Source organism: Melanotaenia boesemani, chromosome 11 (genome assembly GCF_017639745.1).
Source record: "Melanotaenia boesemani isolate fMelBoe1 chromosome 11, fMelBoe1.pri, whole genome shotgun sequence".
Taxonomy (NCBI): Eukaryota; Metazoa; Chordata; class Actinopteri; order Atheriniformes; family Melanotaeniidae; genus Melanotaenia; species Melanotaenia boesemani.
The window spans coordinates 26,688,646-26,714,165 of record NC_055692.1 but is presented as its reverse complement, the minus strand read 5'-3'; the positions used below and the strand labels follow the sequence as shown (position 1 = coordinate 26,714,165).

Genomic DNA, 25,520 nt, shown 5'->3' with positions numbered 1-25,520 from the left:
AAAAGTCTGGATTTTTCTCATCTACCAGATATAGTGGGATAATCAAGAAAGCATATTTTAAAAAAAGATTGTAGAGATGTAACACGTACCAGATATTTTGGTCATTGGTCATGCCTGTATGTAGTATCCTTGTCCTACTCTCTCCTACAAAGTTAATGCTATTTTATTTAGTGTCCCACTAATGTCTGTTTGATCCCACCTTGTCTTGTCACACAGTCTGTTCAGCTTAGCGCTCCAGTGCCAGCAACACCACCAACACCGGGGGGAGGAAGTGGGGCAATTAACCACCTGCTGGTAAAGCAGCTATACCTTGTAGCCTCACACAAACAGAGATTTGGAGGATAACTTGTGAACACCTTGAACAGATTTTTGGGTGTGGTGGTAATCAGGCGTGCCACATGGAGCCCAGGTAGACAGCCTGCAAATGAACAGCTTGTAATAAAAGGTGAGGGGAGAGAAGCTGATTTGGAATTTGTTTTCTGATCATGTTTCATACTGAGTGCTACAAATTTCTTCATCTCCTTAATGAACATTGTTGACAGGAACACATTAACCCAGCACTTACATTTCCCAATGGCTAATGTCATGCTTCGTGCTCACATCATACCATCCACTTTCCTGAAGTCAATACTGAATAATTTTAACAGCTCTTCATTCAGAATGTATGTCTTTGTGCTTTAAAACAGATGTTACAAATGACAATAGCCACTCACTTGCCTCTGCTTCCCTCAAAATCAAACTATCCATTTTTTGTAAATCAAAAATGAATTAATTTCTGAGACATTCAAGTAATTTCTGAAGCTCCCCAAAAGCTTAATTAGCTAGTAAAAGCTTTATTTGGAGCCCCAATAACAGTAGCATTGATCCCAATGTGGTTTGAAGATCTATTAATTTTCTGGCATCAAATCAACATAGCTGCCAGTATACAACGCCTGTGAGCAACAATAGCATGAGTGTTTTCTTATGATTGCGTCAGGAGGGTGTGTCAAAAGGGTAGGGGAAACCTAACAAGTGGTGATGCTTCTCAGACATAGTTTCACAGCAGTCTGTTACCTTTAACTTAATAAAGGGGTTAGACTGTTGTGGTTGTATGTGGTTTCTGTGTGATGCCTAAGCGCCTAATAATGAAATCACCAATATGTCATGTTTCTTCAACTTCAGTCTTCAAATCTAATAAACAACACAGAAGAAGAGTCAACTCTGCTGCTCATCAAACAAATGTGTCACGTATATATATATATGTATATATGCACACGGGAACTTAAGATATGCATTGTTAGGGAGTTACTCATCAAGTGGGAAAAGCAGTACAACAACATAGTTGAGTTGTCCAACAGGTCATGACAGTTAGGAAATAATTAATCTCTGTCATCAGCAACTGTACAAAGATCTTTGATTTAAAAACAAAACTCACAAAGTTTTATAAGCTACTTTATATATGTATATGTATATGTATGTGTGTATATATATATATATGTATATATATATATATACACAATCTAAATTATAATATTAATAAAAATGTTCTATTCCAGTTTACAAAAACTGAGCTTTCAAACATAAAGTCTGAAGGAATTTCGACTTGATCCCAGCCCTAAAAGTAGGATTGGCCAGTAGATGCACTTTGGACAGAGAGGGTGTGGCCTTAGTTACACCTGCTGAGTTTACCTGACAAAATAAGCAAGCTTCCCCATTACTGACACTGGCCTCAACAGACATGTTTTCTTTGGATTATTTCTTCGTTTTGAGGTAAATCACAACTATTCTGCTCCTGAATTGATAAAAAATATCTTTAATTGTTGCTAGTGTGTTATTTCAGTCACTGTTTGGCCGTCTTCAACTAAATAATCATTCAATCTAGACCTTGTTTGTGTAATAAAAACCTATAAAGCTACAGCTGTTATGGTTTCCCTCAGATTTGTGAAGGACAAGCACTCAAAGAAAAACAGATTGAAAAGATATCCTTGAATGTCATTATTTTTCTTCATGCCTGCAATTCCTCTCAGGGTCACAATGGAGGCTGGATTCACAAGCAGGCAGCTAAGGTTGGCTGTTTTGTTTCTGTTTCTGATTACTCAACCAAGGACAGGTGAGTTTAATTCTATATAAAGAGTAATATGCTAAAGACTTCTCTCTTAATTTTCTTTTTGCCACATGTACTGCCTCAGTTTTTTGTGAACTTGGAAAATAAGATTATGATGGGTACATGGAAGATTGTCTCACACTGAACAGGTGTTTTCTGGGGTTTTGATCTGTGATTCACACAATACTCTGATCTGACTGGAGAATTGCATTGCTGACAGTCAGTGAACCTCGTACAGACAGACAGTGTGGGTGTCTAATAAACACCTTGCATAACATTCATACCTGGTTTGCCGTTGCAAAGGATTGAACAGCTGTGTGCATTTGCAGTGGAAAACCCAAAGAGACTTTAATGTACCTAGGAGAGAAATGAGACTTGGACCCCCTTCCAAGCTGTCCATTTTCATATGCAAACAACATAAAAGCAGAAGCAAATAAAATCAACAGTGACATACAATATTTTTCAAGTTCTGCAATAAAAAAATAAATAATAAAAAAACTGAACCGCTAAATCTTTACGTCTCACCATCTCATCAGAGAAACTGTTGGCTGCTTGCTCGGTGTTATAAAGCTTGATTGATTCTTCAAGTTCAAATGCAACCTGCCAGTATCACACTGAAATTATGTGTCAACCAGGCCAGTGAGAAAGTGCACAGGATTTCAATATTTGCGACTCTTTGTATTAAGCTTAGTGACTTAGCTTGCTGGCAAGCCTGTGCATCAAAAACACATCTTTCTTACAACAGGGTTTTACCCAGGGGGGCTTTCACAGTGTAAACACTTGAATGACTAATTTCTGCTTTTAGTTTTTTTGAGCTTCCTTTCATCACATCTTCCATTTACATGCTTTCATGAATTTCTTTGACGCACTTTGTTGCAGTGCCTTTCAGAATTTTATAGTCGGTGGAACAATGAGCTTTGACAGGAGAAAGCCTGATTTCTGCTTTGTTTAGATATTTATTTAAGGTGTAAAGATCTCAGATTTTTAAAGTTAAACATTTTTAAGATAACTTTGATCCCTTGAAATATGCTGCCACTTCATATTAATTTGCACTGAATTCTTTTAATACACGGCAAGCAATCATCAATGATTAAAATCCATGGCCATAAATAGTGAGTCAGCTGTGTATGCGTCGGCTCAGAGACGGCTTGTAACTGCCACTTGTCAAGTATGTTTTTCAGATTGGTCATCTACTCATTTTTCATCCTCATTTACCAATAGATTTCTTACAGTTAACAAGCCCCCAGAATTAAATTAAGATGTAACTCATTTGAGAAAAACATATCACTTCTGCTGTTTTTTGCAACCCTCAAATTTTCAGTTTGACTTAAGAGGCCAATTAGTCTCACATCAGCTCTCCTTCTCCACCCTGCTTACGAGCACATCCCAGAGCTTGCATGTCATTAGTTGAGAAGCACATTAGGCATTTCAGAGTGAAATTAATTTTCTTCTGTCTTTTCCTGTTTGCCTCTTAACCAGGGTAGATATACCCTGTGTTAAACTGGCATAAAAACTGAAGAGAGTGTATTTTATGTATCATTTTCATTTGACTAGAATTTGTATTTATTTTTGGGATTTCTTATGTGTGACAGAGGCAATGCAGATAACATCCTCTGGGCCACAAACCATTCAAAAAGCTGAGACAGAGACAGTCAGCCTGGGATGCACATTCACGGCGGGCACAGCAGATACAGGAGAGCTGGATATTGAGTGGTCCAACGTCAGCCCGGACATGACACAGAAAGATAACTTGGTAAGTTGAGTGATTGAGTAAGGACTTGGCAACAGAAAGATATGTCCAAGGATGACTCACTTAAGGGTAAACACAAGGTTGTATTCATTAAATATTTTCTTCCACTCTGGTGGAATAACCTGAACTGTTATCACTCAATGCAAGTGTTGCATGTCAGATCTTATCATATACAGGAGGCCAGATCCACTACAATGACCCCAGCCTCGCCAACAGGATCAGTTTTACAGGAGACCCAAATCAGGGAGACGCTTCCATCTCCTTTTCTAATGTGAAGCTGTCAGACACAGGCACATACCAGTGTAAAGTCAAAAAGCTACCTGGTGTCGACATGAGAAAAGTTACTCTGGTGGTAATGGGTGAGGAGAACTTTTTTTTTACCGGTTTTACCTGTTTGTTTTCTCACTCTTCCTATTCTTTAAAATGTTGTTCTCATTCACATGGAATGTGACGGCTCTTCCTGTCTGTCTTTCTGGGTCTTTCTAAGGTGAACATATAGGTTATGTTCACCTTAGACCACCAGAATGAATAAATTAATAAAAAAAAATATGCCTCAGCAATTTATGCATCCATTTATTTTCTATCATTAGTTCCCCCATCAGCACCAAAGTGTTGGGTTGAAGGTAGCGAGGAGAAAGGTGGACCAGTCTCCCTCCGCTGTAAGTCCTCTCAGGGATCCACTCCTGTCAGTTACGTATGGAGCAGAGAGAGTGGAGGTGCAATGCCATCCACTGCAACCCAAAGTAAGCAACTCAACATTAACAGATCTGCATACTGTTTGGAAGGTCATCTTTGTTCTGAATACTCTTCTCTCTCGTTTCAATAAGACTCACAGAGTGGCGAGCTCTTGATAAAGAACCATACAGACAGCAACACGGGAACTTACATGTGTGAGGCAAAAAACGCTGTTGGCCAAGCACAGTGTAAATATTCATTGCGTGCATACAACCGTAAGTCAGTTCAATTCTGTTCAGCTTTATTTGTATAGTGCTAGTTCACACCAAAGTCATCTCAAGGCACTTTACAGACATAAGTCAGTGATGTAATCATCATCTGATTTACTGATATGAACTCTGAACACTTAGATCTTCTCCATTTGCTGCAAATATTCATGCAAAACTGTTAAATCCCATGCATGTCTCTTGTTCAAGCTGAAATTTATAATTTGACAGACAGGGAGCAGCACCTGTTTGATGTCTGTGTGTCATGCCGTTTCTTCCAGCTACCGATAAAGTGGGCGTCATAGTTGGTGCAGTGATTGGCGCCCTGTTGCTGCTTCTCCTCCTCTTGCTTCTCATCTGGCTTCTAGTCTGCTGCTGCCATAAGAAACGCTACCAAAAGGAGGTTGCAAATGAAATTAGGTATTGCATCAGAGCTGGAGTCTATTTCAAGCCTCAGGGAAAAGGAAATCTCAGATCACAGCTTCATGAAACTGAAACCTGTTTTACTTTGTTTTCTCAGGGAGGACGTTCAGGCCCCAGAGAGCAGACCCCCCAGCAGACTCTCCAGCAGGCACTCCAGTCTGCGTTCAGTGATGGGATACCGCACCCATCATGGGACGCAGTACAATGCCGTGGCCAGTCCTCTGCCGAGTGTCAGCGAAACTGGCCGAATCTACACAGGTAGCAGTGATGGGCCAACCACTGAAGGGAACAAGACTGCTTCCCTCAGCTATGACCCTACATATGGATACCCTGTCTAAAGGCAAGCATTTTGCGACAATCTCTGATGCTAAATTTTTTAAGCTGAAATCTATTTGTAATAAACTCCTGTGGAATATGTGTAAATGTCTTAAGGTAAATAGAAACCAGTAAGAGAGCTGGTGTGGCTCAGACAGGCTGACTATCATGATGCAATGCTGCTAATGTAAACAAAAAGAGCAGGTTCCTGAGACACTATTACTCGACTGTTTGCTTAAACTGTATGTAAAATGTACATAGCACACAAAGTATTTTTATGAAGGTATTTTATTTCTAAGAGGTGAACATATCAATCATTCTTTTAAAAATATGTATAAAATTAAAAAGAACTATAAATCTGAAGATTCGATACCTGGCTCACTTGAGTGCATTTTTTTTTTCCTTTGCTTGATATTTGGACTGGTTAAGAGCCAAATATCATTTGAGGCACAACTCTCTTTGTAAGTAAAACGATTTAACACCGTACAGAAATCAAGAATTTTGTGTAACCTTTTTGTTTGGGAAATTATGATAGAAAAACATTCACAAGGGTCAAAGCAGCTTAATTAGAAAAGTGAATTAATGGAAAAGACTTGGAGAAACCTTAAAGTTATATTTTAACATTCTGACTTTAGAGTATCAAGAAAGCCATCTTGTGGGTGCTCTTCAATATACATTTAAAATTTGAGCTGCTTGTTAGTCAGACTATTGGGAGTCTTTTTTTTTTTTTTTTTTTTTTTTTTTTTGCCCATTATCATATTCTCAGCCTTTGCCCACAGTAAATTTTTTTCTCCGGCAGAAGAAAGAGTTGCAAAATGGACTTTTCGTGTTGTTTTTCCAGTGTTTTGCAAAGCTGCATGAAGCTAGGTATTAATCTGACTGCAAACAGTTGCGGCTCTAAGCTGTAGCTCACACCTTCAGCAGGCAGTCAGCAGTATGCCTGCAGCCGCACTTCTCTTAAAGACAGCTTGTGATGCCCTAATCTCATCTTCAAAAGGTGCATGTTGAATTAATAAAAAGCAGCTACAAGTGATTTGGGTTGATGAGCTTTAGGCAAAAAAAACTCTTTCCCTACCTACTCCCTTCAAAGACATAGGTCATGTTGTATTAATTGGTAGCACCATTTTTATTGAAATATTTAACAATCCTCACCTCAAACACTCACACACAACTCTGCTGTGTTTGTCACCAGGAAATAAATTGACCCCTTGAGCATCTGGATTGTTTTATTTGCCTAAATTAAATGTTTCAGTAATTACACATCCATCCATTTTTCTGTTTTTGACAAACACGCAGGCAGCAGGTGAAGAGATACAATAATGGTTCACAATTGCAATTCTTGCAACATCATTAAAATTAAATAAGTTTCTAAACATAGCAGAACCTTAAACATGGCTGGCATTTATCAAAATGAGGGGGAAAAACCCCAATCCTTCTGAGTCTTTCTTCCCATCTAGGTTTAAAGATACTTTGTATTAAGAGTTTCAGGCAATTGAGCCCAAAAGTTGAATGTGGATTGTTTGTATATGTTTAAACTAAAACATGGTGCTGTTTTTAAGGAAATGTGTCATTTTGAATCTTAGTTAGCAATGCTAACTGCTTATGGTGAACACTTCCTACATAAGTCAGAAAAGACATTCAATATAGGTGTCTGACAGGATGCAAAAACAGGTTACAATAATTCAGATAAATAAACTCCACATTTAATTTGGAGCATTACAAAAATAACACACAGAATATTAAAATAAACAAATATATTGATTATGAAATATATATGCTCACTCTGAGGCTGATGCCAGTGACATGTTTCTAAAAAGTTGGGAAACTGTTGCATAACATCGTCTTTTGAGAGCACTATAAGAGTCTAAGAAGGGAGTTCTGAAAGCAAAATATTTTTCCAATCTTGCTTGATAAAGCAACTATTTTGAGTTGGCATGATAATTTGGATTCTCTTTACTCTGTTTTGCACAAGTAAATTAAATTAGACATGAAATGTAAGTAGTCATCTAGTTAAAGTCTGTGCACCATCTACAGTAATAAGGTGTTGCATAACCTGAAGGTGATCTTAAGGTGATCTGCTGGTCTTAGATAAATGGGCCTGCTGTTGGTCTGAGGTTTGTAAATATGTGGAACTGCTGCAGGAATAACTATTTGCATACAGTATGTGGTTCCAGCTGTCAAGCTGAACTGACAGACACACAGTAAAGACCATAAAAAACATGTAACCTGCCCAACCTGAGTCAATGCAAATTCCGCTCCACCACTACCTGTGGTCAGCTGTGATGCAAATCTAATGCTTATGTATAAATCCCTGAGAGGGAACACTTATTTTCCAGGGGGCTCACTTTTATGTCTGCACTGTGCACAGAGCTCCTGGAGGTAATTAATTTTTCAAACAAAGAAAAGCATTGACTCAGAGACGCACTTTGTGATTATTAGTAGGCAAAAAGAAAATAAGCAGAAACCTTCAGTGGGATTCAAAGGGATAAGAAGCCTCATCTGACACAAAGGAGCTTCATTTGAGGTAAAAAAAAACAAAACAAAGAAAATAGGTCTTTTTCACCTTGATTGGTCTAACCTTATTTAAGCTTCATTTTGCATGTGACTGCCTGAATTTAATTTTTCGCATATTTTTTTTATCTGTGGGAGAACACTTTACCTTAGCTTATTTGTATTTGTTTAACATATTTCTAAAGCTTAATGTGTGAATCTTTTCCTCAGGCTCAAAGACAAACTGTGACCAATTCCATTATGTGACACAAATGAAGAATCATCTGGCTTGGAGTGTCTGTGATTTTTTATTTATTTTTATTTTTTTCTTTCCTTGTCATCTCTTTGAACGCACCACATACAGGCCACTTCAGACCCCCATGCAGCTTACAGAATTATATACAGAAATATTAAATTGATCTCAGAAGTTTGCGCTGCACACGTGTTTGAAGTAAAGATTATCATCATGTTAGCAGAGGCCAAACTGATCATCTGGGTGTTGACAGGCCTGTTGGCCGTCACGACTGTCTTCTTCAATGGCTATATATTTTTGACAAATCTGTGGAACAAGAAAGAGAAAAAACAGAGGGGTCCTAGTGATAGGATCATCATGGCTCTGTCAGTGGCTGATGTAACTCACCAGCTGGGGTGTTACGTATGGAAGACCATGGATGTAGTGGATGCAGGGTGCCTTGTGGATGGAATGTACTACACCGTCTTGCTGCTGTTTATTTTCAGCTTCAAATTCACCATCATGTGGGACACCAGCTTTCTCACTTTCTACTACAGCATTAAGCTGGTCAGCACTCCCAATCATTGCTACACACAGATCCAGGCCATCATCCTCAAGCATGTGACCCTAGGGCTTGTTCTCATCCCTCTTTGTGGCCTGGCCATCTCCATGCCGATGCTTGTCGTGTTTAACCCTGACAACGTCACAGAGGCGAACATGGACTGTGGAGTTTTAGTACCTTACACCAACTCTGGTATGGTTTACAATGTCATTTATCTGCTCCTCTCTGATGTACTGCCTGGGTTCATCGTGCTGAAGTGCTGCTTCTCCATCTCTGTTCACCTGGCCATCCATCTCCGCCAAATGAAAGCCAGCACCAATGGTGCTCACCCACCAAAGCTCGGCACTCAGATGAGAGTGATCCGGATGGCTCTGTCTCTAGTGGCCAACTTCCTCATCTTCCTCGTTATTGATCTGTACGTGAACTATCAGATCGTGGTGCACCACGACAATTCTCTGGGGGTCGCATTCTTTATTATATCAGTCTACACAACTGTAACGGCCATTGTACTCATCTATGGTAAAAAGACTATTTGTAAAGCTCTGATACATGACTTTAATGTCTGTGTGGATGAATTTCCATGTTTGTCTTGTCTGAAGTTGCCTGAATATAAGGTTACAACCGCACACTCAGTTAAAAGCTGAAAGGTCAAATCAACTTGTACTACAAGCCTTTCTTGAGCATCAAATAGTCATTGTCTAAAACTATTAAAAAATGTGATTCAACTTTTTCTTTTCTCGTAGTGCTAGCAATTTATACAACATCCTGCTGTATCATCAGTAAGATACTTTCAGCAGTAAACTAAAAACTAAATAGCATGGAAAAGCGTGAAAGGTAGAACTGTTTAGGTGACACATACAGTACCCTTGTAACCAGCATGACATGCAAATCTCAACCTCATCAGACTACACCTGATAAAATCAATATTTCAGCAGAACAAATAATAGTCAGCTCTGCAAAACATATATCCAAGCGTGGCTGCCTGGACATGATGCAAGCCTGTGCCCATCTAAAATGTTAAAAAATGCATGTGACTGTGGTGAGAGTACAGAGCATATTAATAAAACAAGACTGTACACACAACCTGAATTTTTATGTCATGACAGAGGTTTTAAGATTGTTTTTCTCAGCCAGGTTTCAGATGGTTGCAGAAGCACGCGGGGACCTCAGTGGCCTGCTTGTTACTGGAAGGATGCCAGGCCAAGCACCCAGCTGCACCTTTTGAGTGGGAAAACATAAAACCTGCAGAGGAAAAATATATCCTCCTGTTTGTAACAAGGGGTGTGTGTTCATGCATTAACAGCTCGCAGGTGTCACTGTGTGTAGCTATAAACTGTGTGTGTCTGACTGTGAAGCTGGACATTCCTTAAAAGTGCACTCATGCCTAACAAACCTACCCTGAGTTTAAAAAAAAAAAAAAAAAAAGGAAAAAAGAAATGCAGCAGACTTCTTTGTGATGCTACATTAGTTCACACCCTCTGGCACCACCTAGTGAGGTTCAAAGCAGAGATACAATAGTGCAGCTAATCCCACTACACGCAGAGGATTTGGATCCCTCCAGCAGATACAGTATGTGGTCAAAGCAAAAAAAAGGGCATATTTTTCTTTGATGCAGGGGGAATCAAGACATGCCAAGGCCTGGGTTTTCTTCACTGCCATCTTCCTATAACCGCTGGAGGAAATCAGGCTCAACATGATTAAACTCAATATGACTTTACACTGACCAATATGGCAGCAGGAAAGAAACACAAAGATTATTCTCTATAATTTCACTTTTTTGTTTAGGTGATGACAGATCATTTAAATGAGTTCAAACACACACTAGTATCTAGTTAGTAAAAGAAAAAGGGTGTACTAAAAGAATACATCAACAGTTTATTGCTCTGGGTGGTCATGTTGCTACTCCATTAAATATTTAATTCGTTTTATGCATTGCTGATGATAGATGATAAATACACAGGTATTTATCAATTATACACACAAACCTCTGAAATGTTGGAAAAATAAAAGTAATAAAATCTTTGAACTGTATTTTGATGAATGGTTTAAAACTTTATTAAGTTGTATGCCACCTACCAACACACATAGACACTCTTTTAGATTAAAAGAGAAGTTTTATACAGTATTTATAAAGCCTGGGCAATTCTGTGTCATTTTAATGCATTTTTTAAGGTTATATCACAACTGAGTCTTAAAAAATGTTGAAATTTTCACCAGTTGTTCCCTATTTATCCAATAGGCACACTGTAAACTTTAGTTTGCTCACATACTTTTTGATGTCCAATCAATGAAATGAGGGGTTGTGTGTCAATTGTGGTGCCATTTTTCTGAGTCCTTATTTTTTCTCCTTTTCATGTGTAAATATTTCAAGTAGGACACATAGGAAACTGAAATTTTGTGCAATAATACACTTCCACCTACTCTCACAGAATATACAAACAGATCTGTCATACATCGTAAAGCATGCCAGTCCCTAAAGTGCTGGTGTTTGTTCCAAATCTGTTGAAATCTGTAGTTCGATGTTTGACTTTTTTTTTCTCTATAAAGACCTTTAAATATATCAGAACATGTTTTACATAAACCTCACAAAAACCATCAAGATGCCAAGTATTATATAGCAAAGAGAGAGGGAGAACGTAAGAGTGGGACTTAATTATGTGGGGCTTACAATGGAAAGGTAACAGTTGTAGTAAATGTTAATATTTGATCCACAGCTACTTCCACTGGCCAGAAAATGGGTAGAAATGATAGGTCTGAATAAAATGAAGGTGAAGTTCAAAGGGAAAATGACTGTTCTGGAACTTGTGTGAAATGTATAATCAAATGAAAAAATGAACACACAGTCCAGACACTGGCTGCAAGCAAAAAGTCACATGCCAAAAACTGCTTTCATCTTTATAACTATGTATTTAATTCTTTTCTGCAATAGTTATTAATTTGAGAAAGCTCTCTGAAATGTCATGGAATATAAGAATGAAGAAAAATAAAAAACCTGAAGCAACTCTGTCAAAATATCTTGTTTGGAAATATAATTCTTGAGATAATACACTGAGTAATGTCCAATTATTAGAGAAGTTATGTAAGAGTCTGGAATATTGTTGTGGAAAAACTAAATGCTTTTCACTGAGTATTGTTCAACTAAAGTAAAACTGTGTTGAAAACAGGAAAACAAAAGAAGAACTCAAGGTTAGCCACAGATGTGCCACTGGCACTGTGAGTAGGCTGGAACAAAGGAACAATACTGCTAAGATTTAATGTCCTATCAGTTCAATAAGAAGTTGTAAATATATAACATTACAGAGAATGTTTCTATGGAGATGTTCCTGAGCATTCAGCTCGAGTTGGCAGTTACAACACTGCTCTCTCTGCATGACTGAACATCCCTACAAATGTTCATTACTCCTGAGACCTGCTGGCATACTGATAGCCTGTACCTCACTATCTGACAGGAGGGAACAGGCCATTAACAATCCAGATTAGCAAGACTAGAACCCATCACACAACCACCATAAACATCTTATAAACCCCTCCCTGCAGATGGTCTCCACAGACAATAACCTCTCAGCTCATGCATCACTTTGAGCTACAGCAACATCATTTACCTACATCAATCCCAATTGTATTTGAAATGCATAAATCACAAGTTTTATGCCAGCTTGTTAGATGTTTTGAGCTTGAATGCATAATTTTTCATGCTATCAGCATCCAAATGACTATGAGTGCAGTGTTTGACTGAGCACACAGAGTAATCCGAGTCCTCTCTGTTGACAGGATTACAGTGAAGTAATGTAGATAATGCTTTTCTAAAATAAATATCAGGTCAATGTCATCAAAAAAAAAAAAAAAAAGACAGGAAAAGGGGAAAAAAGTCTTTATTTGGTTCAGACAACAGCTTGTTCATTTAAAAAATATCTCAAGGCACTGTTTGAAAATTTTTCTACAATGCTGGTTAAGAAATCTGTACTGCACAATGACATCAATCCCTTGTAAAAACAACTAAAATCTAAAAATAAATCTCAAATACTGACATCAACTCAATTTGATCAGTCTTAAAACATCATGCATGCATAGATTTAGCAATATGAAGGCACATACGTAATCTCTTGCAAATTACAGTGCAAAGTAGTGTGTTGCAAATGTACTAAAAATTACTCTGCATAAGAAATAAACCATCTCTGTACAGCTTGTGTGTGTAAATCTATAAAGAAATTTTACAGTCAATAGATAGCAATGATCTAAATTTAAATGATGAAACCCCACTTGAAAATGCAACTAAACTGAACTTCAAAAAGTTTAAATCTTACAGCATTGATGGCTCTGTTAAGGGCCAATTTACATATGAGAAGCCAGGGTTAGGTCTGCATGGTAAGTATGTACTCGAAGCCTGAATCAGGATAGCTTAGCTTAAATTTCAGAAACAGCTAGTTTGGCACTGTTAGAAGGCAACTGAATCAGCCAATCAGAGCTCAGATGCTACTGTTTACATAAAGATCAACAGGAAGTAATGTGATGGACCACTCCTCGGTCACCTTGAACCATTATTTTTTTTTTTTTTTTTTTTTTTTTGGAGTATTGAGTGGTTCCATGGCAGCCACACATAAAACTTTGTGCTGTAAAACAAAGGTTTATCCCTTTGTTTCAGTTACTGCTGTAAAGAAATAGACTGGTTGTTTCCTCCAGTTAATGCGAGGCTCAGCTATGCTGTGGGCTTCAGCTACATATTTACCCTACAAATACATAATGGGGAGATAGGTATCAAGTATTTCTTTATAAGTACTGTACACAAAAAAACAAACATGTATTCCCCAAAATATAGAACTAATTCCTTAAAGGAAAATTGTACTTCCATTGGACATAAATTTAGGAAGCATCAGTTACAGCACTGAGTTCATCATAAACAACAAAACAAATGCAGAATCTGCACCACATTCAATAATGCCATCCAGTGTTACTGAAACCTTGTGGTTTAGGAAAATTGCTTTGGTCATAACAGAACTAAACACGAGTACATTGTAAACTAACAGTTACATTCTGTACATGATATTCCCTGCTCTTAATCAAGTTTTACATTTATGTAACGCAGCCTTTTCCTGACCATATGGAATGCTGTTAAACAGCCAGGGGAAGAAATGAGTCATCCAGTGTTTCTCCATATGCACATAAAAATAAAACATGACTTCGCAACATTGTTTATTCCTTTTCCCTGCAATTTATTTTTAAAAAACAACCTTATTGTGACTCATTTTTAAAGAATGACTGTTTCATTACCTTAAAAATCACAAAAAAATCTAAAAACGTACCATGAAAAAAAAAAAAAAAAAAAAGAGCTCCACAAAGCAGCATCCTCTTATGACCCTGCATCTATTCATCCTTTCACTTTAACAACAAAATGACTTATAAAATTTAGGAGCAGATGACTGCTTGGAGTCCTAAGTAACCTGAATTGGAAAGAAATTATTGTAGCAGAAATTCCTGCAATCTGTATCCAACTGTGGTATTTCCACAATGCCACAAATGAAACTGCTTTCATCGCACTCAAATCAGAGAATTAGTGAAACTTCAAGGTCTGTGCGTAGGTGTAGCCTTACTGGGGGGGGTGTTTTCTTACGAGGGAAACATTGACTTTCGAGTCTTTGGAGGCGGTGGAGGAGGCTTGCTCTCAATTTTCACTGGTAATGGAGGAGTGAACTGTAGAGAAAGAGAGGAGAGCTTGTGTTAAGACTTTAAATAAAAATAAAAACAGAATATTTGATCGTTTACTTGCTATTAAATATGCATCAGGAAGGGGTTGTTATTTTCTCTGAGCAGATTTACCTCTGAAGAGAACCCGAGGTTGTCAATCTCATGCGGGTGTTTCTTCGGAGGCATGGGTGGGGGAGTCCCTGGGGTGTCAATAGTATTGGCATCATTGTCACTGAGAAGTGATGAATAACCTAGCATGGGGGAGAGGAAATAAAAGCTTTTCAGACCGCATGCATCAGTGAATATATGTGACCTGATTAGGTCTACAGACTAGAATGTGCTTACACAAAGATAGTCTGCAAGAAATTCCGCCTTTTTTGTGTGAAAGACACAACTTTAAGAAAAAAAAACAAGATGCTGGCATGCAGTGTGATGTTTGTCAGAACCAGGGTACTTTGCTACATACTGGAACTGCGTGGTGTGTTTGGAGTGTGTGGAGAGGCAGGAAGTGGGCTGAGTGGGTTAGACAAGCAGAGCTGAGATGAATTGCCCTGGAACAGAGAGAGGGTGAGCCGCCGGTCTCCCAGCTGTAAACTTTTAGGTCTCTGCTGCTTCTCTGGATGAGTCTGCAACACAGAAAAAAAATAAAATAAATGAAATGAATGAAATAATCTTATTAAACACTTTGTTCTTTACATAGTTGAATGTGCTGATAACAAAAATCACACAAAAATTATGAATGGAAAATCACATTTATTAACCTATGAAGGTCTGGAATTGGAGTCACACTCAAAATTAAAGTGGAAAAACACACTACAGGCTGACCAAGCATTGATGTAATGTCAAAATGAGGCTCAGTAGCGTGTGTGGCCTCCACATGCCTGTATGACCTCCCTACAATGCCTGGGTATGCTCCTGGTGAGGTGGCAGATGGTCTCCTGAGGGATCTCCTCCCAGACCTGGACTAAAGCATCCGCCAACTCCTGGACAGTGTGTGGTGCAACATGGCGTTGGTGGATGGAGCGAGACATGATGTCCCAGATGCTGTGCTCAATTGGATTCAGGTCTGGGGAACGGCCGGGCCAGTCCATAGCATCAATGCTTCGTCGTGCAGGAACTGGTGACACACTCCACCTACATGAGGTCTAGCATTGTCTTGCATTAGGAGGAACCCAGGGCCAACCGCACCAGCATGTGGTCTCACAAGGGGTCCGAGGATCTCATCTCGGTACCTAATAGCAGTCATGCTACCTCTGGTGAGCACATGGAAGGCTGTGCAACCCCCCAAAGAAATGCCACCCCACACCATTACTGACCCACTGCCAAACCAGTCATGCTCGAGGATGTTGCAGGCAACAGAACGTTCTCCACGGTGTCTCCAGACTCTGTCACGTCTGTCACATGTGCTCAGTGTGAACCTGCTTTCATCTGTGAAGAGCACAGGGTGCCAGTGGCGAATTTACCAATCTTGGTGTTCTCTGGCAAATGCCAAACGTCCTGCACGGTGTTGGTCTGTAAGCACAACCTCCACCTGTGGACGTCGGGCCCTCATACCACCCTCATGGAGTCTGTTTCTGACCGTTTGAGCAGACACATGCACATTTGTGGCCTGCTGGAGGTAATTTTGCAGGGCTCTGGCAGTGCTCCTCCTGTTCCTTCTTGTACAAAGGCAGAGGTAGCAATCCTGCTGCTGGGTTGTTGCCCTCCTACGGCCTCCTCCACGTCTCCTGATGTACTGGTCTGTCTTCTGGCAGCGCCTCCAAGGACACTATGCTGACAGACACAGCAAACCTTCTTGCCACAGCTCACATTGATGTGCCATCCTGGATGAGCTGAACTGTGCTTTAAGGAAGACTCCATCTCATGCTACCACTAGAGTGAAAGCACCGCCAGCATTCAAAAGTGACCAAAACATCAGTCAGAAAGCAGGAACTGAGAAGTGGTCTGTGGTCACCACCTGCAGAACCACTCTTTTATTGAGGGTGTCTTGCTAATTGCCTATAATTTCCACCTGTTGTCTATTCCATTTGCACAACAGCATGTGAAATTGATTGTCAATCAGTGTTGCTTCCTTCCTGAGAGAAAATAACAAAATGTGTAAATAAAAAAAAATCCTCCTTAGATTTAAGGTATTATATATTTGAACATAGTAAAAAAATAAATCAATTAATTAATCAAACAAAGTAAAAATCTTGTTTTAGCAGATTTTGAACATACCACAAGACATAGAAAATGCCATTATTTATTTAAAAACAAAAAAAAAAAAAAAAAAAAAAAAAAAAAAACTAAGTAAAAATGCAGAAGTAATGTGTAGAAAAAGTATTCCCCATGACTCAATAGCATGCAGAACCACCCTGAGAACCAGTGCTTTGATGTAATCATTTTCTGCATGATGCATCATGTATGATGTATTTCATCACTGTGCAGGAATTTTATCCCACTTTCTATAGTGTTGCATTTTGGAAGCAATTTATTAAAAATCCCACCACAGCATTTCAATCAAGTTTAGGTGGAGAGTTTTACTTGCAGAACCTTGATTCTTATCTTTTTCGGCCATCGTGTGATAGATTAGTCAATGTGCTTGGATTATTGTTGTTATTGTCATTGTTAGATGACTGTCTGTCTGGACCCCTTTGAAAATGAGACGTCCTACCTCAGGGGGTTTATCCTGTGATACTGTAGTTAATAATGGATTTCCAGCACTGTCCACTTTTAACCTAACCTTCGCTGTCGGACACATAAGAATACTTGGCTGCAAAACAATACTAAACAATCCCCCATTTCTTACCATGTTTCACAGCTGGTGCAAGACATTTATGAGATGATATGCTGTATTTGTTATTTTGTGCATTTTGGCCAAATATGCCTATTTGGTCTCATCCAACCAAAAGAGATTGTTCCAGAAGTTTCAGTCTTGTAGTTTGTTTGCAAACTTAATCTGTGTTACCATTTTCTGTTTAGAGAGAAGAGGCTTTCTCTGGACAACCCTTCTAAATAAGACACACTTATTTAATCTCTTTCTAAGCTAACTGTGTTCTCGTGATTTTAAAAGTTTTCCACTTTTAAATACTTTTTCTCACTGTGGAATGATTATAACCCTTCCCAGAGTGATAATTGCTGAGGTCTTACCTCTTTGACATTTTGTTAATACATCCATGAATGCTCCACATCAGCGAAAACATCTGCTTTTATAGACACGCTCACACTTGCTGATGATCAGCTATTCAAGTGCATTTAATAAGCAGCATCTGGCTGCTACTTACCCACTAAATTCACCTAATTAAGACCTGGTGATGAGCAGAAGATTTTTTTATCAAGTCATACCAGTCAAAACCTTAGAACTGAAGGGTCTCCTTTCTTAGTCACTTGTCCATTTTAAAAAATAAATAAATGAATGTTTGCACGTAAGGCTTACTTCATCTGCATCTGACTGTGTCTCCAGAAGAACTTGAGACTTGCTCACGCTCCACTCCTTCCTGTTCTTTCGAGCGATCCTGTTGTCCTCCTCAGAGCGAGAAAGAACAGAAGCCCTGTGATCGCTGGGACGGGACAACAAGGAACTGTTTGTGAATGACCAGGGGCAGAGAAAAAGATGCAGAAAGATGTACAATCAGAGGGAAATTTGTTCTTTTGTAATCACAGCAGAACTTAAACATAAGACAGGGTGGAAAGTTAGTGGGGAGAGGATGCAGGAACTGACTCTGTGGATGCAGAGCCGCTGGAGAGGCCTGAGGAGCCATTGGAGAGGGTTGAGACAGTGGACATGCGACGCAGGGTGGAAGACAGGATGTAGGGCATCACCACCGAGCCCACGCGACTTTTCTTCTTTTCAGTCAGAGAGCAGGGCTGGGACACACAAATGGGATTAAGCATCACTGGGGAATCTTGGCAGGGAAGGGGCAGAATGGCAAGCAAAGCATGGGTCGTAATTGCCCGGCTAAAGGAAGATTTATGGTCCTGCTCTAATATAATGTACACTCTTCTTCGATTGAGAAGCATTTGATAGGAAGGCAAGAGGGCCAATAGCGAGAGTTGGCACCCTCTTACATTAAATTGAGTTTGCAGATGGCAACGCACCAAGGTTATGACGCCATAATGCTTCTCCACTTTTTCCCGAAGGTCTTGGAAGCAAGTGACTAGACGATTGTGTAAGGGCTTCAGCTGCTCCGTCGCTTTCTCTCCATGGATTCGAATTCCATCTGCCAAGAGTGGGATCTGGGAGGCGAACAGAGGGGAGGGGAGGTGGTGGGGATGGTGGGGGTTCAAGTGCTTCAATGTTGCAGAAATGTAAGCTGCTTGAGGTAAGCGTCAATGACGGTGGAAGGATTTACCTGCAGGGCGATAAGATGTTTAAGGGTCTCAATGCGTCCATGGTCACCTGGGTGCTGTTGAATGTAGGTGTCTGTCAAGAATGCCTGCGGAAGATGAAAACTGGATGACAATTTGACAGCATTTTAAGTACTCTCATTTGAAATGTAGCTGCCAGCAGCAGTGAACAGGCTTCCACAGCATTTCAAAGAGTCCACAGTGGAAAACAAATTTGTAGCCCATACACAAGGCTAGCCAGAAATTCTTCGAATGATAAAAAGGTTTACACACAGACTTATTCATCTGTGTTTCAAGCTGTGAGATTTTCTTTTACTAGTGTAGCTTGGTAATATTTTATCACATTCCCTGCTGAACAGATTCAGTCAACACCTAAGACAAAGTAGATAAATAAATAATTTAATAAAACCATGGGGGCTTCAAATACGGACATGAAGAAATGATTTTTTTGAGCTGCTGTGTACTTTTTAGTGTGTAGCATTGATTGCCCAAGCCTTATGAATAACAGAAGGACTTAGACGGTGAGTGCTGACTAAGATTTTATTAAACTATTGAGTTATTAAGTGAAATTAAATCATGTTATTAAATACACCATGATTAAGGTATAAAATATATAAATTAACTTAAGTTACATGTTTGATAAGACATTCTGTTTCAATCATGTTTTACAAAGGAATTCTTGTTTTCTGATGTACGGTTATAAATCGACCAAATTAATTGATACCAAACAAGAGCATGTTTCCTAGTTGTGAAAAAAAAAGTTAAGTAATCTCTTGGCTGCAAAAATCAAGACCATTAACATCCCACTTCAGAGGTACAGCAAGTGCAATATGATTAGCAGTTAAAGCTGAGTAAAGATAAAGATGAGAAAGCTGGATTTTTTTTTGTTTTGAGCTGGACAGTAGTGTAAAAATCCATTGCAAATCTGACTCTTTAACTGGAAGATATTTTCAACCTTAGACTACCTCAAACTGGTCAATGGGGTTGAATTTCTCAGAATTTATTTTATTGGTGGTGAAAGCAGAAGCCCAAATTTATGCTCACAAACTGTTAAATAGGGATTTTAACTGCATTTAATTATAAATGGCATTTTTTTCCAGATGGAAGATGGGAATTGTCAATTTCCAATTTGTCATTGAATGCAACAGCACTCTGCCATTATGAAACAATTATTGATTAAACTTTATTGATTTAAACAACAGTTCTTGACAATAGCCTCTGAAAACATTTAACACAGTGGACAACACCTGCTGAAGCACAGGATTTAACGTGTTTAAGCTCTAATTTATTTACAATTACATATAGTAAATGAATAGAAATGACCAATAAATAAATAATAGTAAATAAAATAAATTTGATAAAATAAGTAAATTAGATAATGAGATAAAGTCTAAAAAGGCCAGAGGCAGTTTGTTAATGTCTATGTATCTTGGTTATCCTGTAGGTGTTCCTCATGTTTCTATTCTTGGACCACACTTATTTACACTGTACATTAATGTTTTTCCCTAATATTTGCTAAAAAAAAATCATCATCCTTTAATTTCCATCCCAAAATATTCCTTCTTTAATTATTAGAGTTGCAAGTGTTAAGTGCACAGCTGGCTTTTAAAGTCACGTCTCTTGTTGAATGTTAAAAATAAAACTTGTGTGCATGATGTTTACAAAGCAACCAGAAGTTATGTCACATTCAAATATTTTTCTGAGTGGAGGACTGGACATTGTGAAAGTGTTTAATTAACTTGTGGCTGTACTAGATAATTTTTATTTAAAGGTCATGAAAAACAAGTTGCTAAAATTGTTTAAATTAATTTACAAAACTTAAAACAAATTAGGCCATTTTTATTATTGCTAAAATGAGCTTATATTCTTTAATAATATTAATAATAATAATAATAATAAATTAGATTAGTATTGTGCTTTTCAAAGCACTCTAAGTGCTCTATTTTGTATCCATTATTCATTCACTCCTCATTCACACTTGATGCTACATGTGGGTAGCTACAGCTACGCTGGGGCAGACTGACAGAAACATGGCAGCCTGTATTAATCCCACATTGAATATTGCATTATTTGGTGGTCATTTACAGAAGGAACAAGACACTGTTTTCATTTCATCATTGTAACATCATAAAACATATAATATTCTCAGCTTTAATAAATTTGTAAATCTGAAACTTTCTTGTTTTATTCATAAGATTCTACATGGGCTTGCTCTTCCTCCTTTAAATTAATTTTTTAAATAGAGGCCCGACAGCGGTACCCAGTCCACCACAAGACAAGGACTTTGGTACCACAGAGTCCTGGTTTTGCAGTATCGCATTTAGACCAAGAAAAGAAAATCAATCATGGAAAAGTCGACCCATGGCTTTAAAAGGGTCTTCTACAAACACCAGCTTTAGAGGTCATCTCAAACAATGGTTAAAGGAACGTCAAATTTTTTTATCTTTTCTGTTGTGTTTAACTTTTTTTTTCCCTCCAACTTCTCAGCTGTATTACAGTTTTAGTTGAATGGTCTTGAGATTCTTCTTAAATGCCGTGAAACTATGGATGGAAAGGCACAAATCTGTCTCCTTTTAACTAAAATATCTTTGTTTTAGCTGTATGCTTCCACTAACCTGTAAACTTGTTTTTCAGTGTCAGTTAGCCTGACCTTTTCAATGCAAAATGTCATCATGTCATAGCTTTATCCAACTAGACATTTGAGTGCTATAATTAACTTATGAACTCTTTAACAATGGCCAAGCTTGTGTTTTGAAAGGTTAAAATGATGTTGACCTTTGACCATCAAAGTTCAAGTGGACGCTTGTGGCAAATCTGAACGCTTTCCCTCAAGGTTTTCCTGAGACACAGTGTTTAAAGAATGGGACAAATGTGTGGACAAAATTAAAAAATTATGAGTCTGGTCACAGAAGACACAAAAACTGTACGCTGCAATGAAACTGTCATATTAAATCACAAAGTTGGACCTTCTCATAGTTGGAGAAGCCACCCATAACAGCGGGGTCAACGATGCCGCTGAGCATCATGGACAGAGGGTTGATGGACAGTGAGCGATCACAGGCCTGCTGCTGCACGAGGTTACTAAGCTTTTCATTGGCCATCTCCATGGTTTCTACGGCATTCTCCAAAGGACTGATCTCTTCCTGCCAATAGGACAGTAATTACATTAATGTTTGAGTCAGGAAAAATACACTTCAAAACAATATTTTTAGCACTGAGTCTACTTCTTACCACTGAGACAGATCTGACTTCAAACCACTTGAGAATCCCCGGGAAGCGATAGGCAGTGATATACGTTGTTCTCTCAATCCACATCGTCTGTGAGGCAGAAACATCAGTAAAATATTCAAGGGTGACATTTCCATGTCTTTATTCATTTTTAAAGTGAATTTTCTTAAAGAAACAAGTTCATTGTGGTAAAGTAAATTGTATAAGTCCTCACTGCAAATTCATTGTCTGGGTCCTTTTCACCTTTCCGGAAAGGCCTGGAGTACTGGAACTGGTCCACCTTATTGGTTCGGTAATAGCTGCAAGAGAACAGAAAAGGACAGCAATGAGTTAGCACTTTGCCCAGAGAACCATAAATCTCATGGATATTCACAAGAAAATAAATCAGCCTGTAAGTGCTGTGTTACACACTTTAATATCTGCTCTGGAACCCCCTTGTCTTTAAACTGGCGTGGCACTGTGAAAACTGGCTTGACGGTAAAGCACTGGATGTCTGTCAAATTCAGCTAAGGCAACAAACAAAAGCAATGAAAAAGAGCAAGCTCATGTCAGTTTACTCTGTCTTTTTTTTTTGCTATAAATTGTGTAATTGTGAGGGTACATGTTTGCACCGAGTTAACTCTTTATATTAACCAGCCTGGAGTGATAATTCTAACATGCAAATAATGAGCATGTTTACCATCATAGCTACCACTTTAACATGTTAACAATTGCTAATAAGAGATTATTATTGGAACTGAGTGTCAAGGCTGCAGCTTTTAAAGCAGCTCGTCAAAGGATACTCTGTGCAGGTGAGTTGCTGATGTCGTCTCCAGGTGGCGCTGTGCTGGTCATCCGGACTGCATTTGGAAACTGAGACAGCAGCTTTAAACTGAAGTCTTCAAGCCACTCGTACTCTTTGCCTCGGTAGATAAACATCTTGTTCTAAAGCAAACAAATTTAATTGTGTAACACTGAATTAAGGCATATAAAATATAGAACTACAACCAAAGTTGACTTACAAAATTTATGAAAGGGTGATATATGATTAATGCTTTGACAACCCAGAACTCATACTGACATTCTCTTGTGACATCAAAAAGGCAATAACCTTTATTGAGATTATTGCACAGCGCCCCAAGAAATATTTCAAAATGCCAGCTCATTGCGTAAGCACAGCAACATGAGGGTTTCTCTAAGTCTCAATTTATTGAAATAGGTAATCATTTTCTTACCCTGAGGAAAGAAGGGAATCCAAGTCCATAATATCCAACTGCAAAGTACTCTGGCTGTGGCCGCATTGCATGCATGATGTTTTCATAGAACTCAGCTTGTTTTTTCTGTAACAGAGGACAAAATAAAGTACAGTACATAATAAAGTATGTTACAATAAGGCTGTTAGTGGGTATAAAATCAAATTATTATAATAATCTTCAAAAAATATATATCTTTCAGTTTCTTCTATGCAGTTTTAAGAACGTACTTGGAGCACATTTCAGTTTAATGTATAACAAGAGAATTTAGATTAAAATCAAGCTTATACAGTATCAGCAGACATGATCTGAGAGGGAGGTAGTTTAGGTTACACAACTATTTCTTTTCCCATTCTTTGAGGTATTCTATTTCTTAACATTTGACTTTATTATGTGAATAACAATAGTAGTTGTAATGCAGCTATTTCCATATCAGTTTATCAAGTGGACTTCTTTTAATTCAGTGAATATGTTTGAATTACTGTGAACACATCATTTTACCAGCAGCTGGCTCAGCTCCATGAAGTCAAACATGTGGCTTTCATGCATCTTAGCAAGCTGTTTGCCCAGCTCAATGGCCTTCTCCCACATCTGTGAAGATCCATGAAGCAGTCGGTTAGAAGGGAACAGTACACAGAACACATGAAAATAGGATTACATTTACTGACTAGACTTATCCAACTCCATCACTGCTGATGAACCACCACCTCATAACTTTGAAAGATAATAGATGATATACAGCTCAGGATAGGAGAGATTATTTGCTACATGTTTGAGGGCAGCATGCCTAAAGTTTGTAATAAAATGTGCCAGTGCAACTTGGATATATAACCCATGTTTTATAACTTCCTCATTTACTTTTTAAAACAACATATGTAACCTTGTGTAACATCCAAAGAAGTTTAAAAATGCCACTTCAGTCTATGTTATGCATTACATAAACCTTACGTGAACCTGCAAATCAGTTAAAATTACCTTGCCCTTGTCCAAGTAACATATGATATCATGGAAGAGCCTCTCCTTCAGCTCCTGCTGGGTCCACACATGCTCCCCGTCTCGTGGGATCAGATGAGGTGCGCAAGGTTTGTCTGACCACTGGGGAAGGAAATAACCACCCAGAGGCAAGGTCATATGCGCAAATGGTTTAAAACTAAAAATAAAGATATAAATCGGGTCTTGTTCTGAAGAAAACTATGCATAATGTAAATGAGACCTCCAGTAATTCAGCATGCAGCAGCAGAGTATAGGCAGCTTCTGTGTAGTTCTCACAGTCCAGGTGTAAATCTCGCAGCTTGTACAAGTACCTGTTTACAATACCACAGCAGTTAGACACAAATAGCTCATGGGGCCAGGACAAAAGGGGTTCCTTCTGACTCACCGGATGTAAATGTCCTCCCTCTTTTTTTCTTTGTAGAAGTTCTGCAGGAAAAAAAGTGTTTTTAATATCACATTCATAAAAACTACTTTTCTGAAGTAGTTCATGAGTAATTTCTTTTCCAACGTGCAAAAACAGGGTTTTATTCTCTAGTAAAGAGAGGCTAAAAGGCAAGAAGCATACCAGCACATTGACAGTGCAGCTCATGCGGTGCTCTGGGCTTTCGTCTTGTGTGATGGTGCGGTAGGCCAGGAGATTCTCCAGTTGGCTGCTCAGGAGTAGAGCCAGTTCCTCTCCTGACTGGGACAGGTATCTGTGGCGTCTACAATGCTCGAGTAATCTGCACATGCAAACAGATCCATCCATCAGACCACTAGCGTAGTTTATTGGTGTGTCAAATTATTCTTTATTCTATTATTCTTTCCAATGAAACACATTTGTTTTGTTAATGGTTTGAAATCCTGCATTGTGTGGTCAAGGCGTTTTTCTATTGATTTTAGAGATAGCCCATAAATCTAACAGACACTCTCATTCCTTCACTCTTCTCATTACTGTTCATTGAGGATTTTATCCACACACAATCCGAAAAGCCTTTGTTACATTTTAAAAACAATCCTATGTGTATTCCCTACTAATCTTTACAAAAATTTTGCTTTGTGTGTTGTACTACTTAAACAACTTTTAGAAAGAAAGAAATGATTTCCGTTTGATTTGCTCTACTGCCTTACGTTTTCTCAAGCAGGACTTTGTACTGCTCATCCCCTCGGCCTCCCTCTACCTCTTGATCCAATTTTGTGATCAATTCATTCTCAAACTGCAAAGAAGGAAGCAAAAAAAAAAAAGAATTGATGATCACAACATCACATGTGTCATATTTAGCC

General features: G+C 38.5%; 3 protein-coding genes across 5 annotated transcripts in view; 2 read left to right on the top strand and 1 right to left on the bottom strand.

The window, feature by feature from the left end:
* Positions 1-1,643: 1,643 nt before the first annotated feature.
* vsig8b (V-set and immunoglobulin domain containing 8b) lies at positions 1,644-5,882 on the top strand. Its single transcript, XM_042000700.1, has 8 exons — positions 1,644-1,749; positions 2,007-2,089; positions 3,676-3,836; positions 3,994-4,192; positions 4,424-4,576; positions 4,661-4,783; positions 5,056-5,194; positions 5,295-5,882. Exons 1-8 carry the CDS (start codon positions 1,718-1,720, stop codon positions 5,533-5,535), a joined length of 1,131 nt encoding a protein of 376 aa, XP_041856634.1. The 5' UTR covers positions 1,644-1,717; the 3' UTR covers positions 5,536-5,882.
* A 109-nt stretch (positions 5,883-5,991) lies between these two features.
* LOC121649697 lies at positions 5,992-11,437 on the top strand. Its single transcript, XM_042000702.1, has one exon. It carries the CDS (start codon positions 8,469-8,471, stop codon positions 9,438-9,440), a length of 972 nt encoding a protein of 323 aa, XP_041856636.1. The 5' UTR covers positions 5,992-8,468; the 3' UTR covers positions 9,441-11,437.
* A 1,213-nt stretch (positions 11,438-12,650) lies between these two features.
* Positions 12,651-25,520, bottom strand: part of dock5 (dedicator of cytokinesis 5) — a 35,238-nt gene continuing 22,368 nt past the window's right edge. Inside the window, exons 33-51 of one of the 3 annotated variants that reach the window (XM_041998508.1) lie at positions 25,368-25,453; positions 24,823-24,979; positions 24,643-24,683; positions 24,478-24,568; positions 24,240-24,359; positions 23,766-23,855; positions 23,247-23,351; positions 22,815-22,956; positions 22,444-22,525; positions 22,247-22,331; positions 22,036-22,122; positions 21,771-21,947; positions 18,810-18,893; positions 18,556-18,693; positions 18,179-18,324; positions 17,894-18,038; positions 14,945-15,104; positions 14,611-14,729; positions 12,651-14,484 (exon numbers count right to left, since the gene is read on the bottom strand). In XM_041998508.1, the coding sequence (XP_041854442.1) occupies positions 14,401-14,484; positions 14,611-14,729; positions 14,945-15,104; positions 17,894-18,038; positions 18,179-18,324; positions 18,556-18,693; positions 18,810-18,893; positions 21,771-21,947; positions 22,036-22,122; positions 22,247-22,331; positions 22,444-22,525; positions 22,815-22,956; positions 23,247-23,351; positions 23,766-23,855; positions 24,240-24,359; positions 24,478-24,568; positions 24,643-24,683; positions 24,823-24,979; positions 25,368-25,453 (2,139 nt within the window). In that variant the 3' untranslated portion in view covers positions 12,651-14,400. The remainder of the gene's footprint in view (positions 14,485-14,610; positions 14,730-14,944; positions 15,105-17,893; positions 18,039-18,178; positions 18,325-18,555; positions 18,694-18,809; positions 18,894-21,770; positions 21,948-22,035; positions 22,123-22,246; positions 22,332-22,443; positions 22,526-22,814; positions 22,957-23,246; positions 23,352-23,765; positions 23,856-24,239; positions 24,360-24,477; positions 24,569-24,642; positions 24,684-24,822; positions 24,980-25,367; positions 25,454-25,520) is intronic. The other 2 variants (XM_041998509.1, XM_041998510.1) reach the window with 2 other exon arrangements.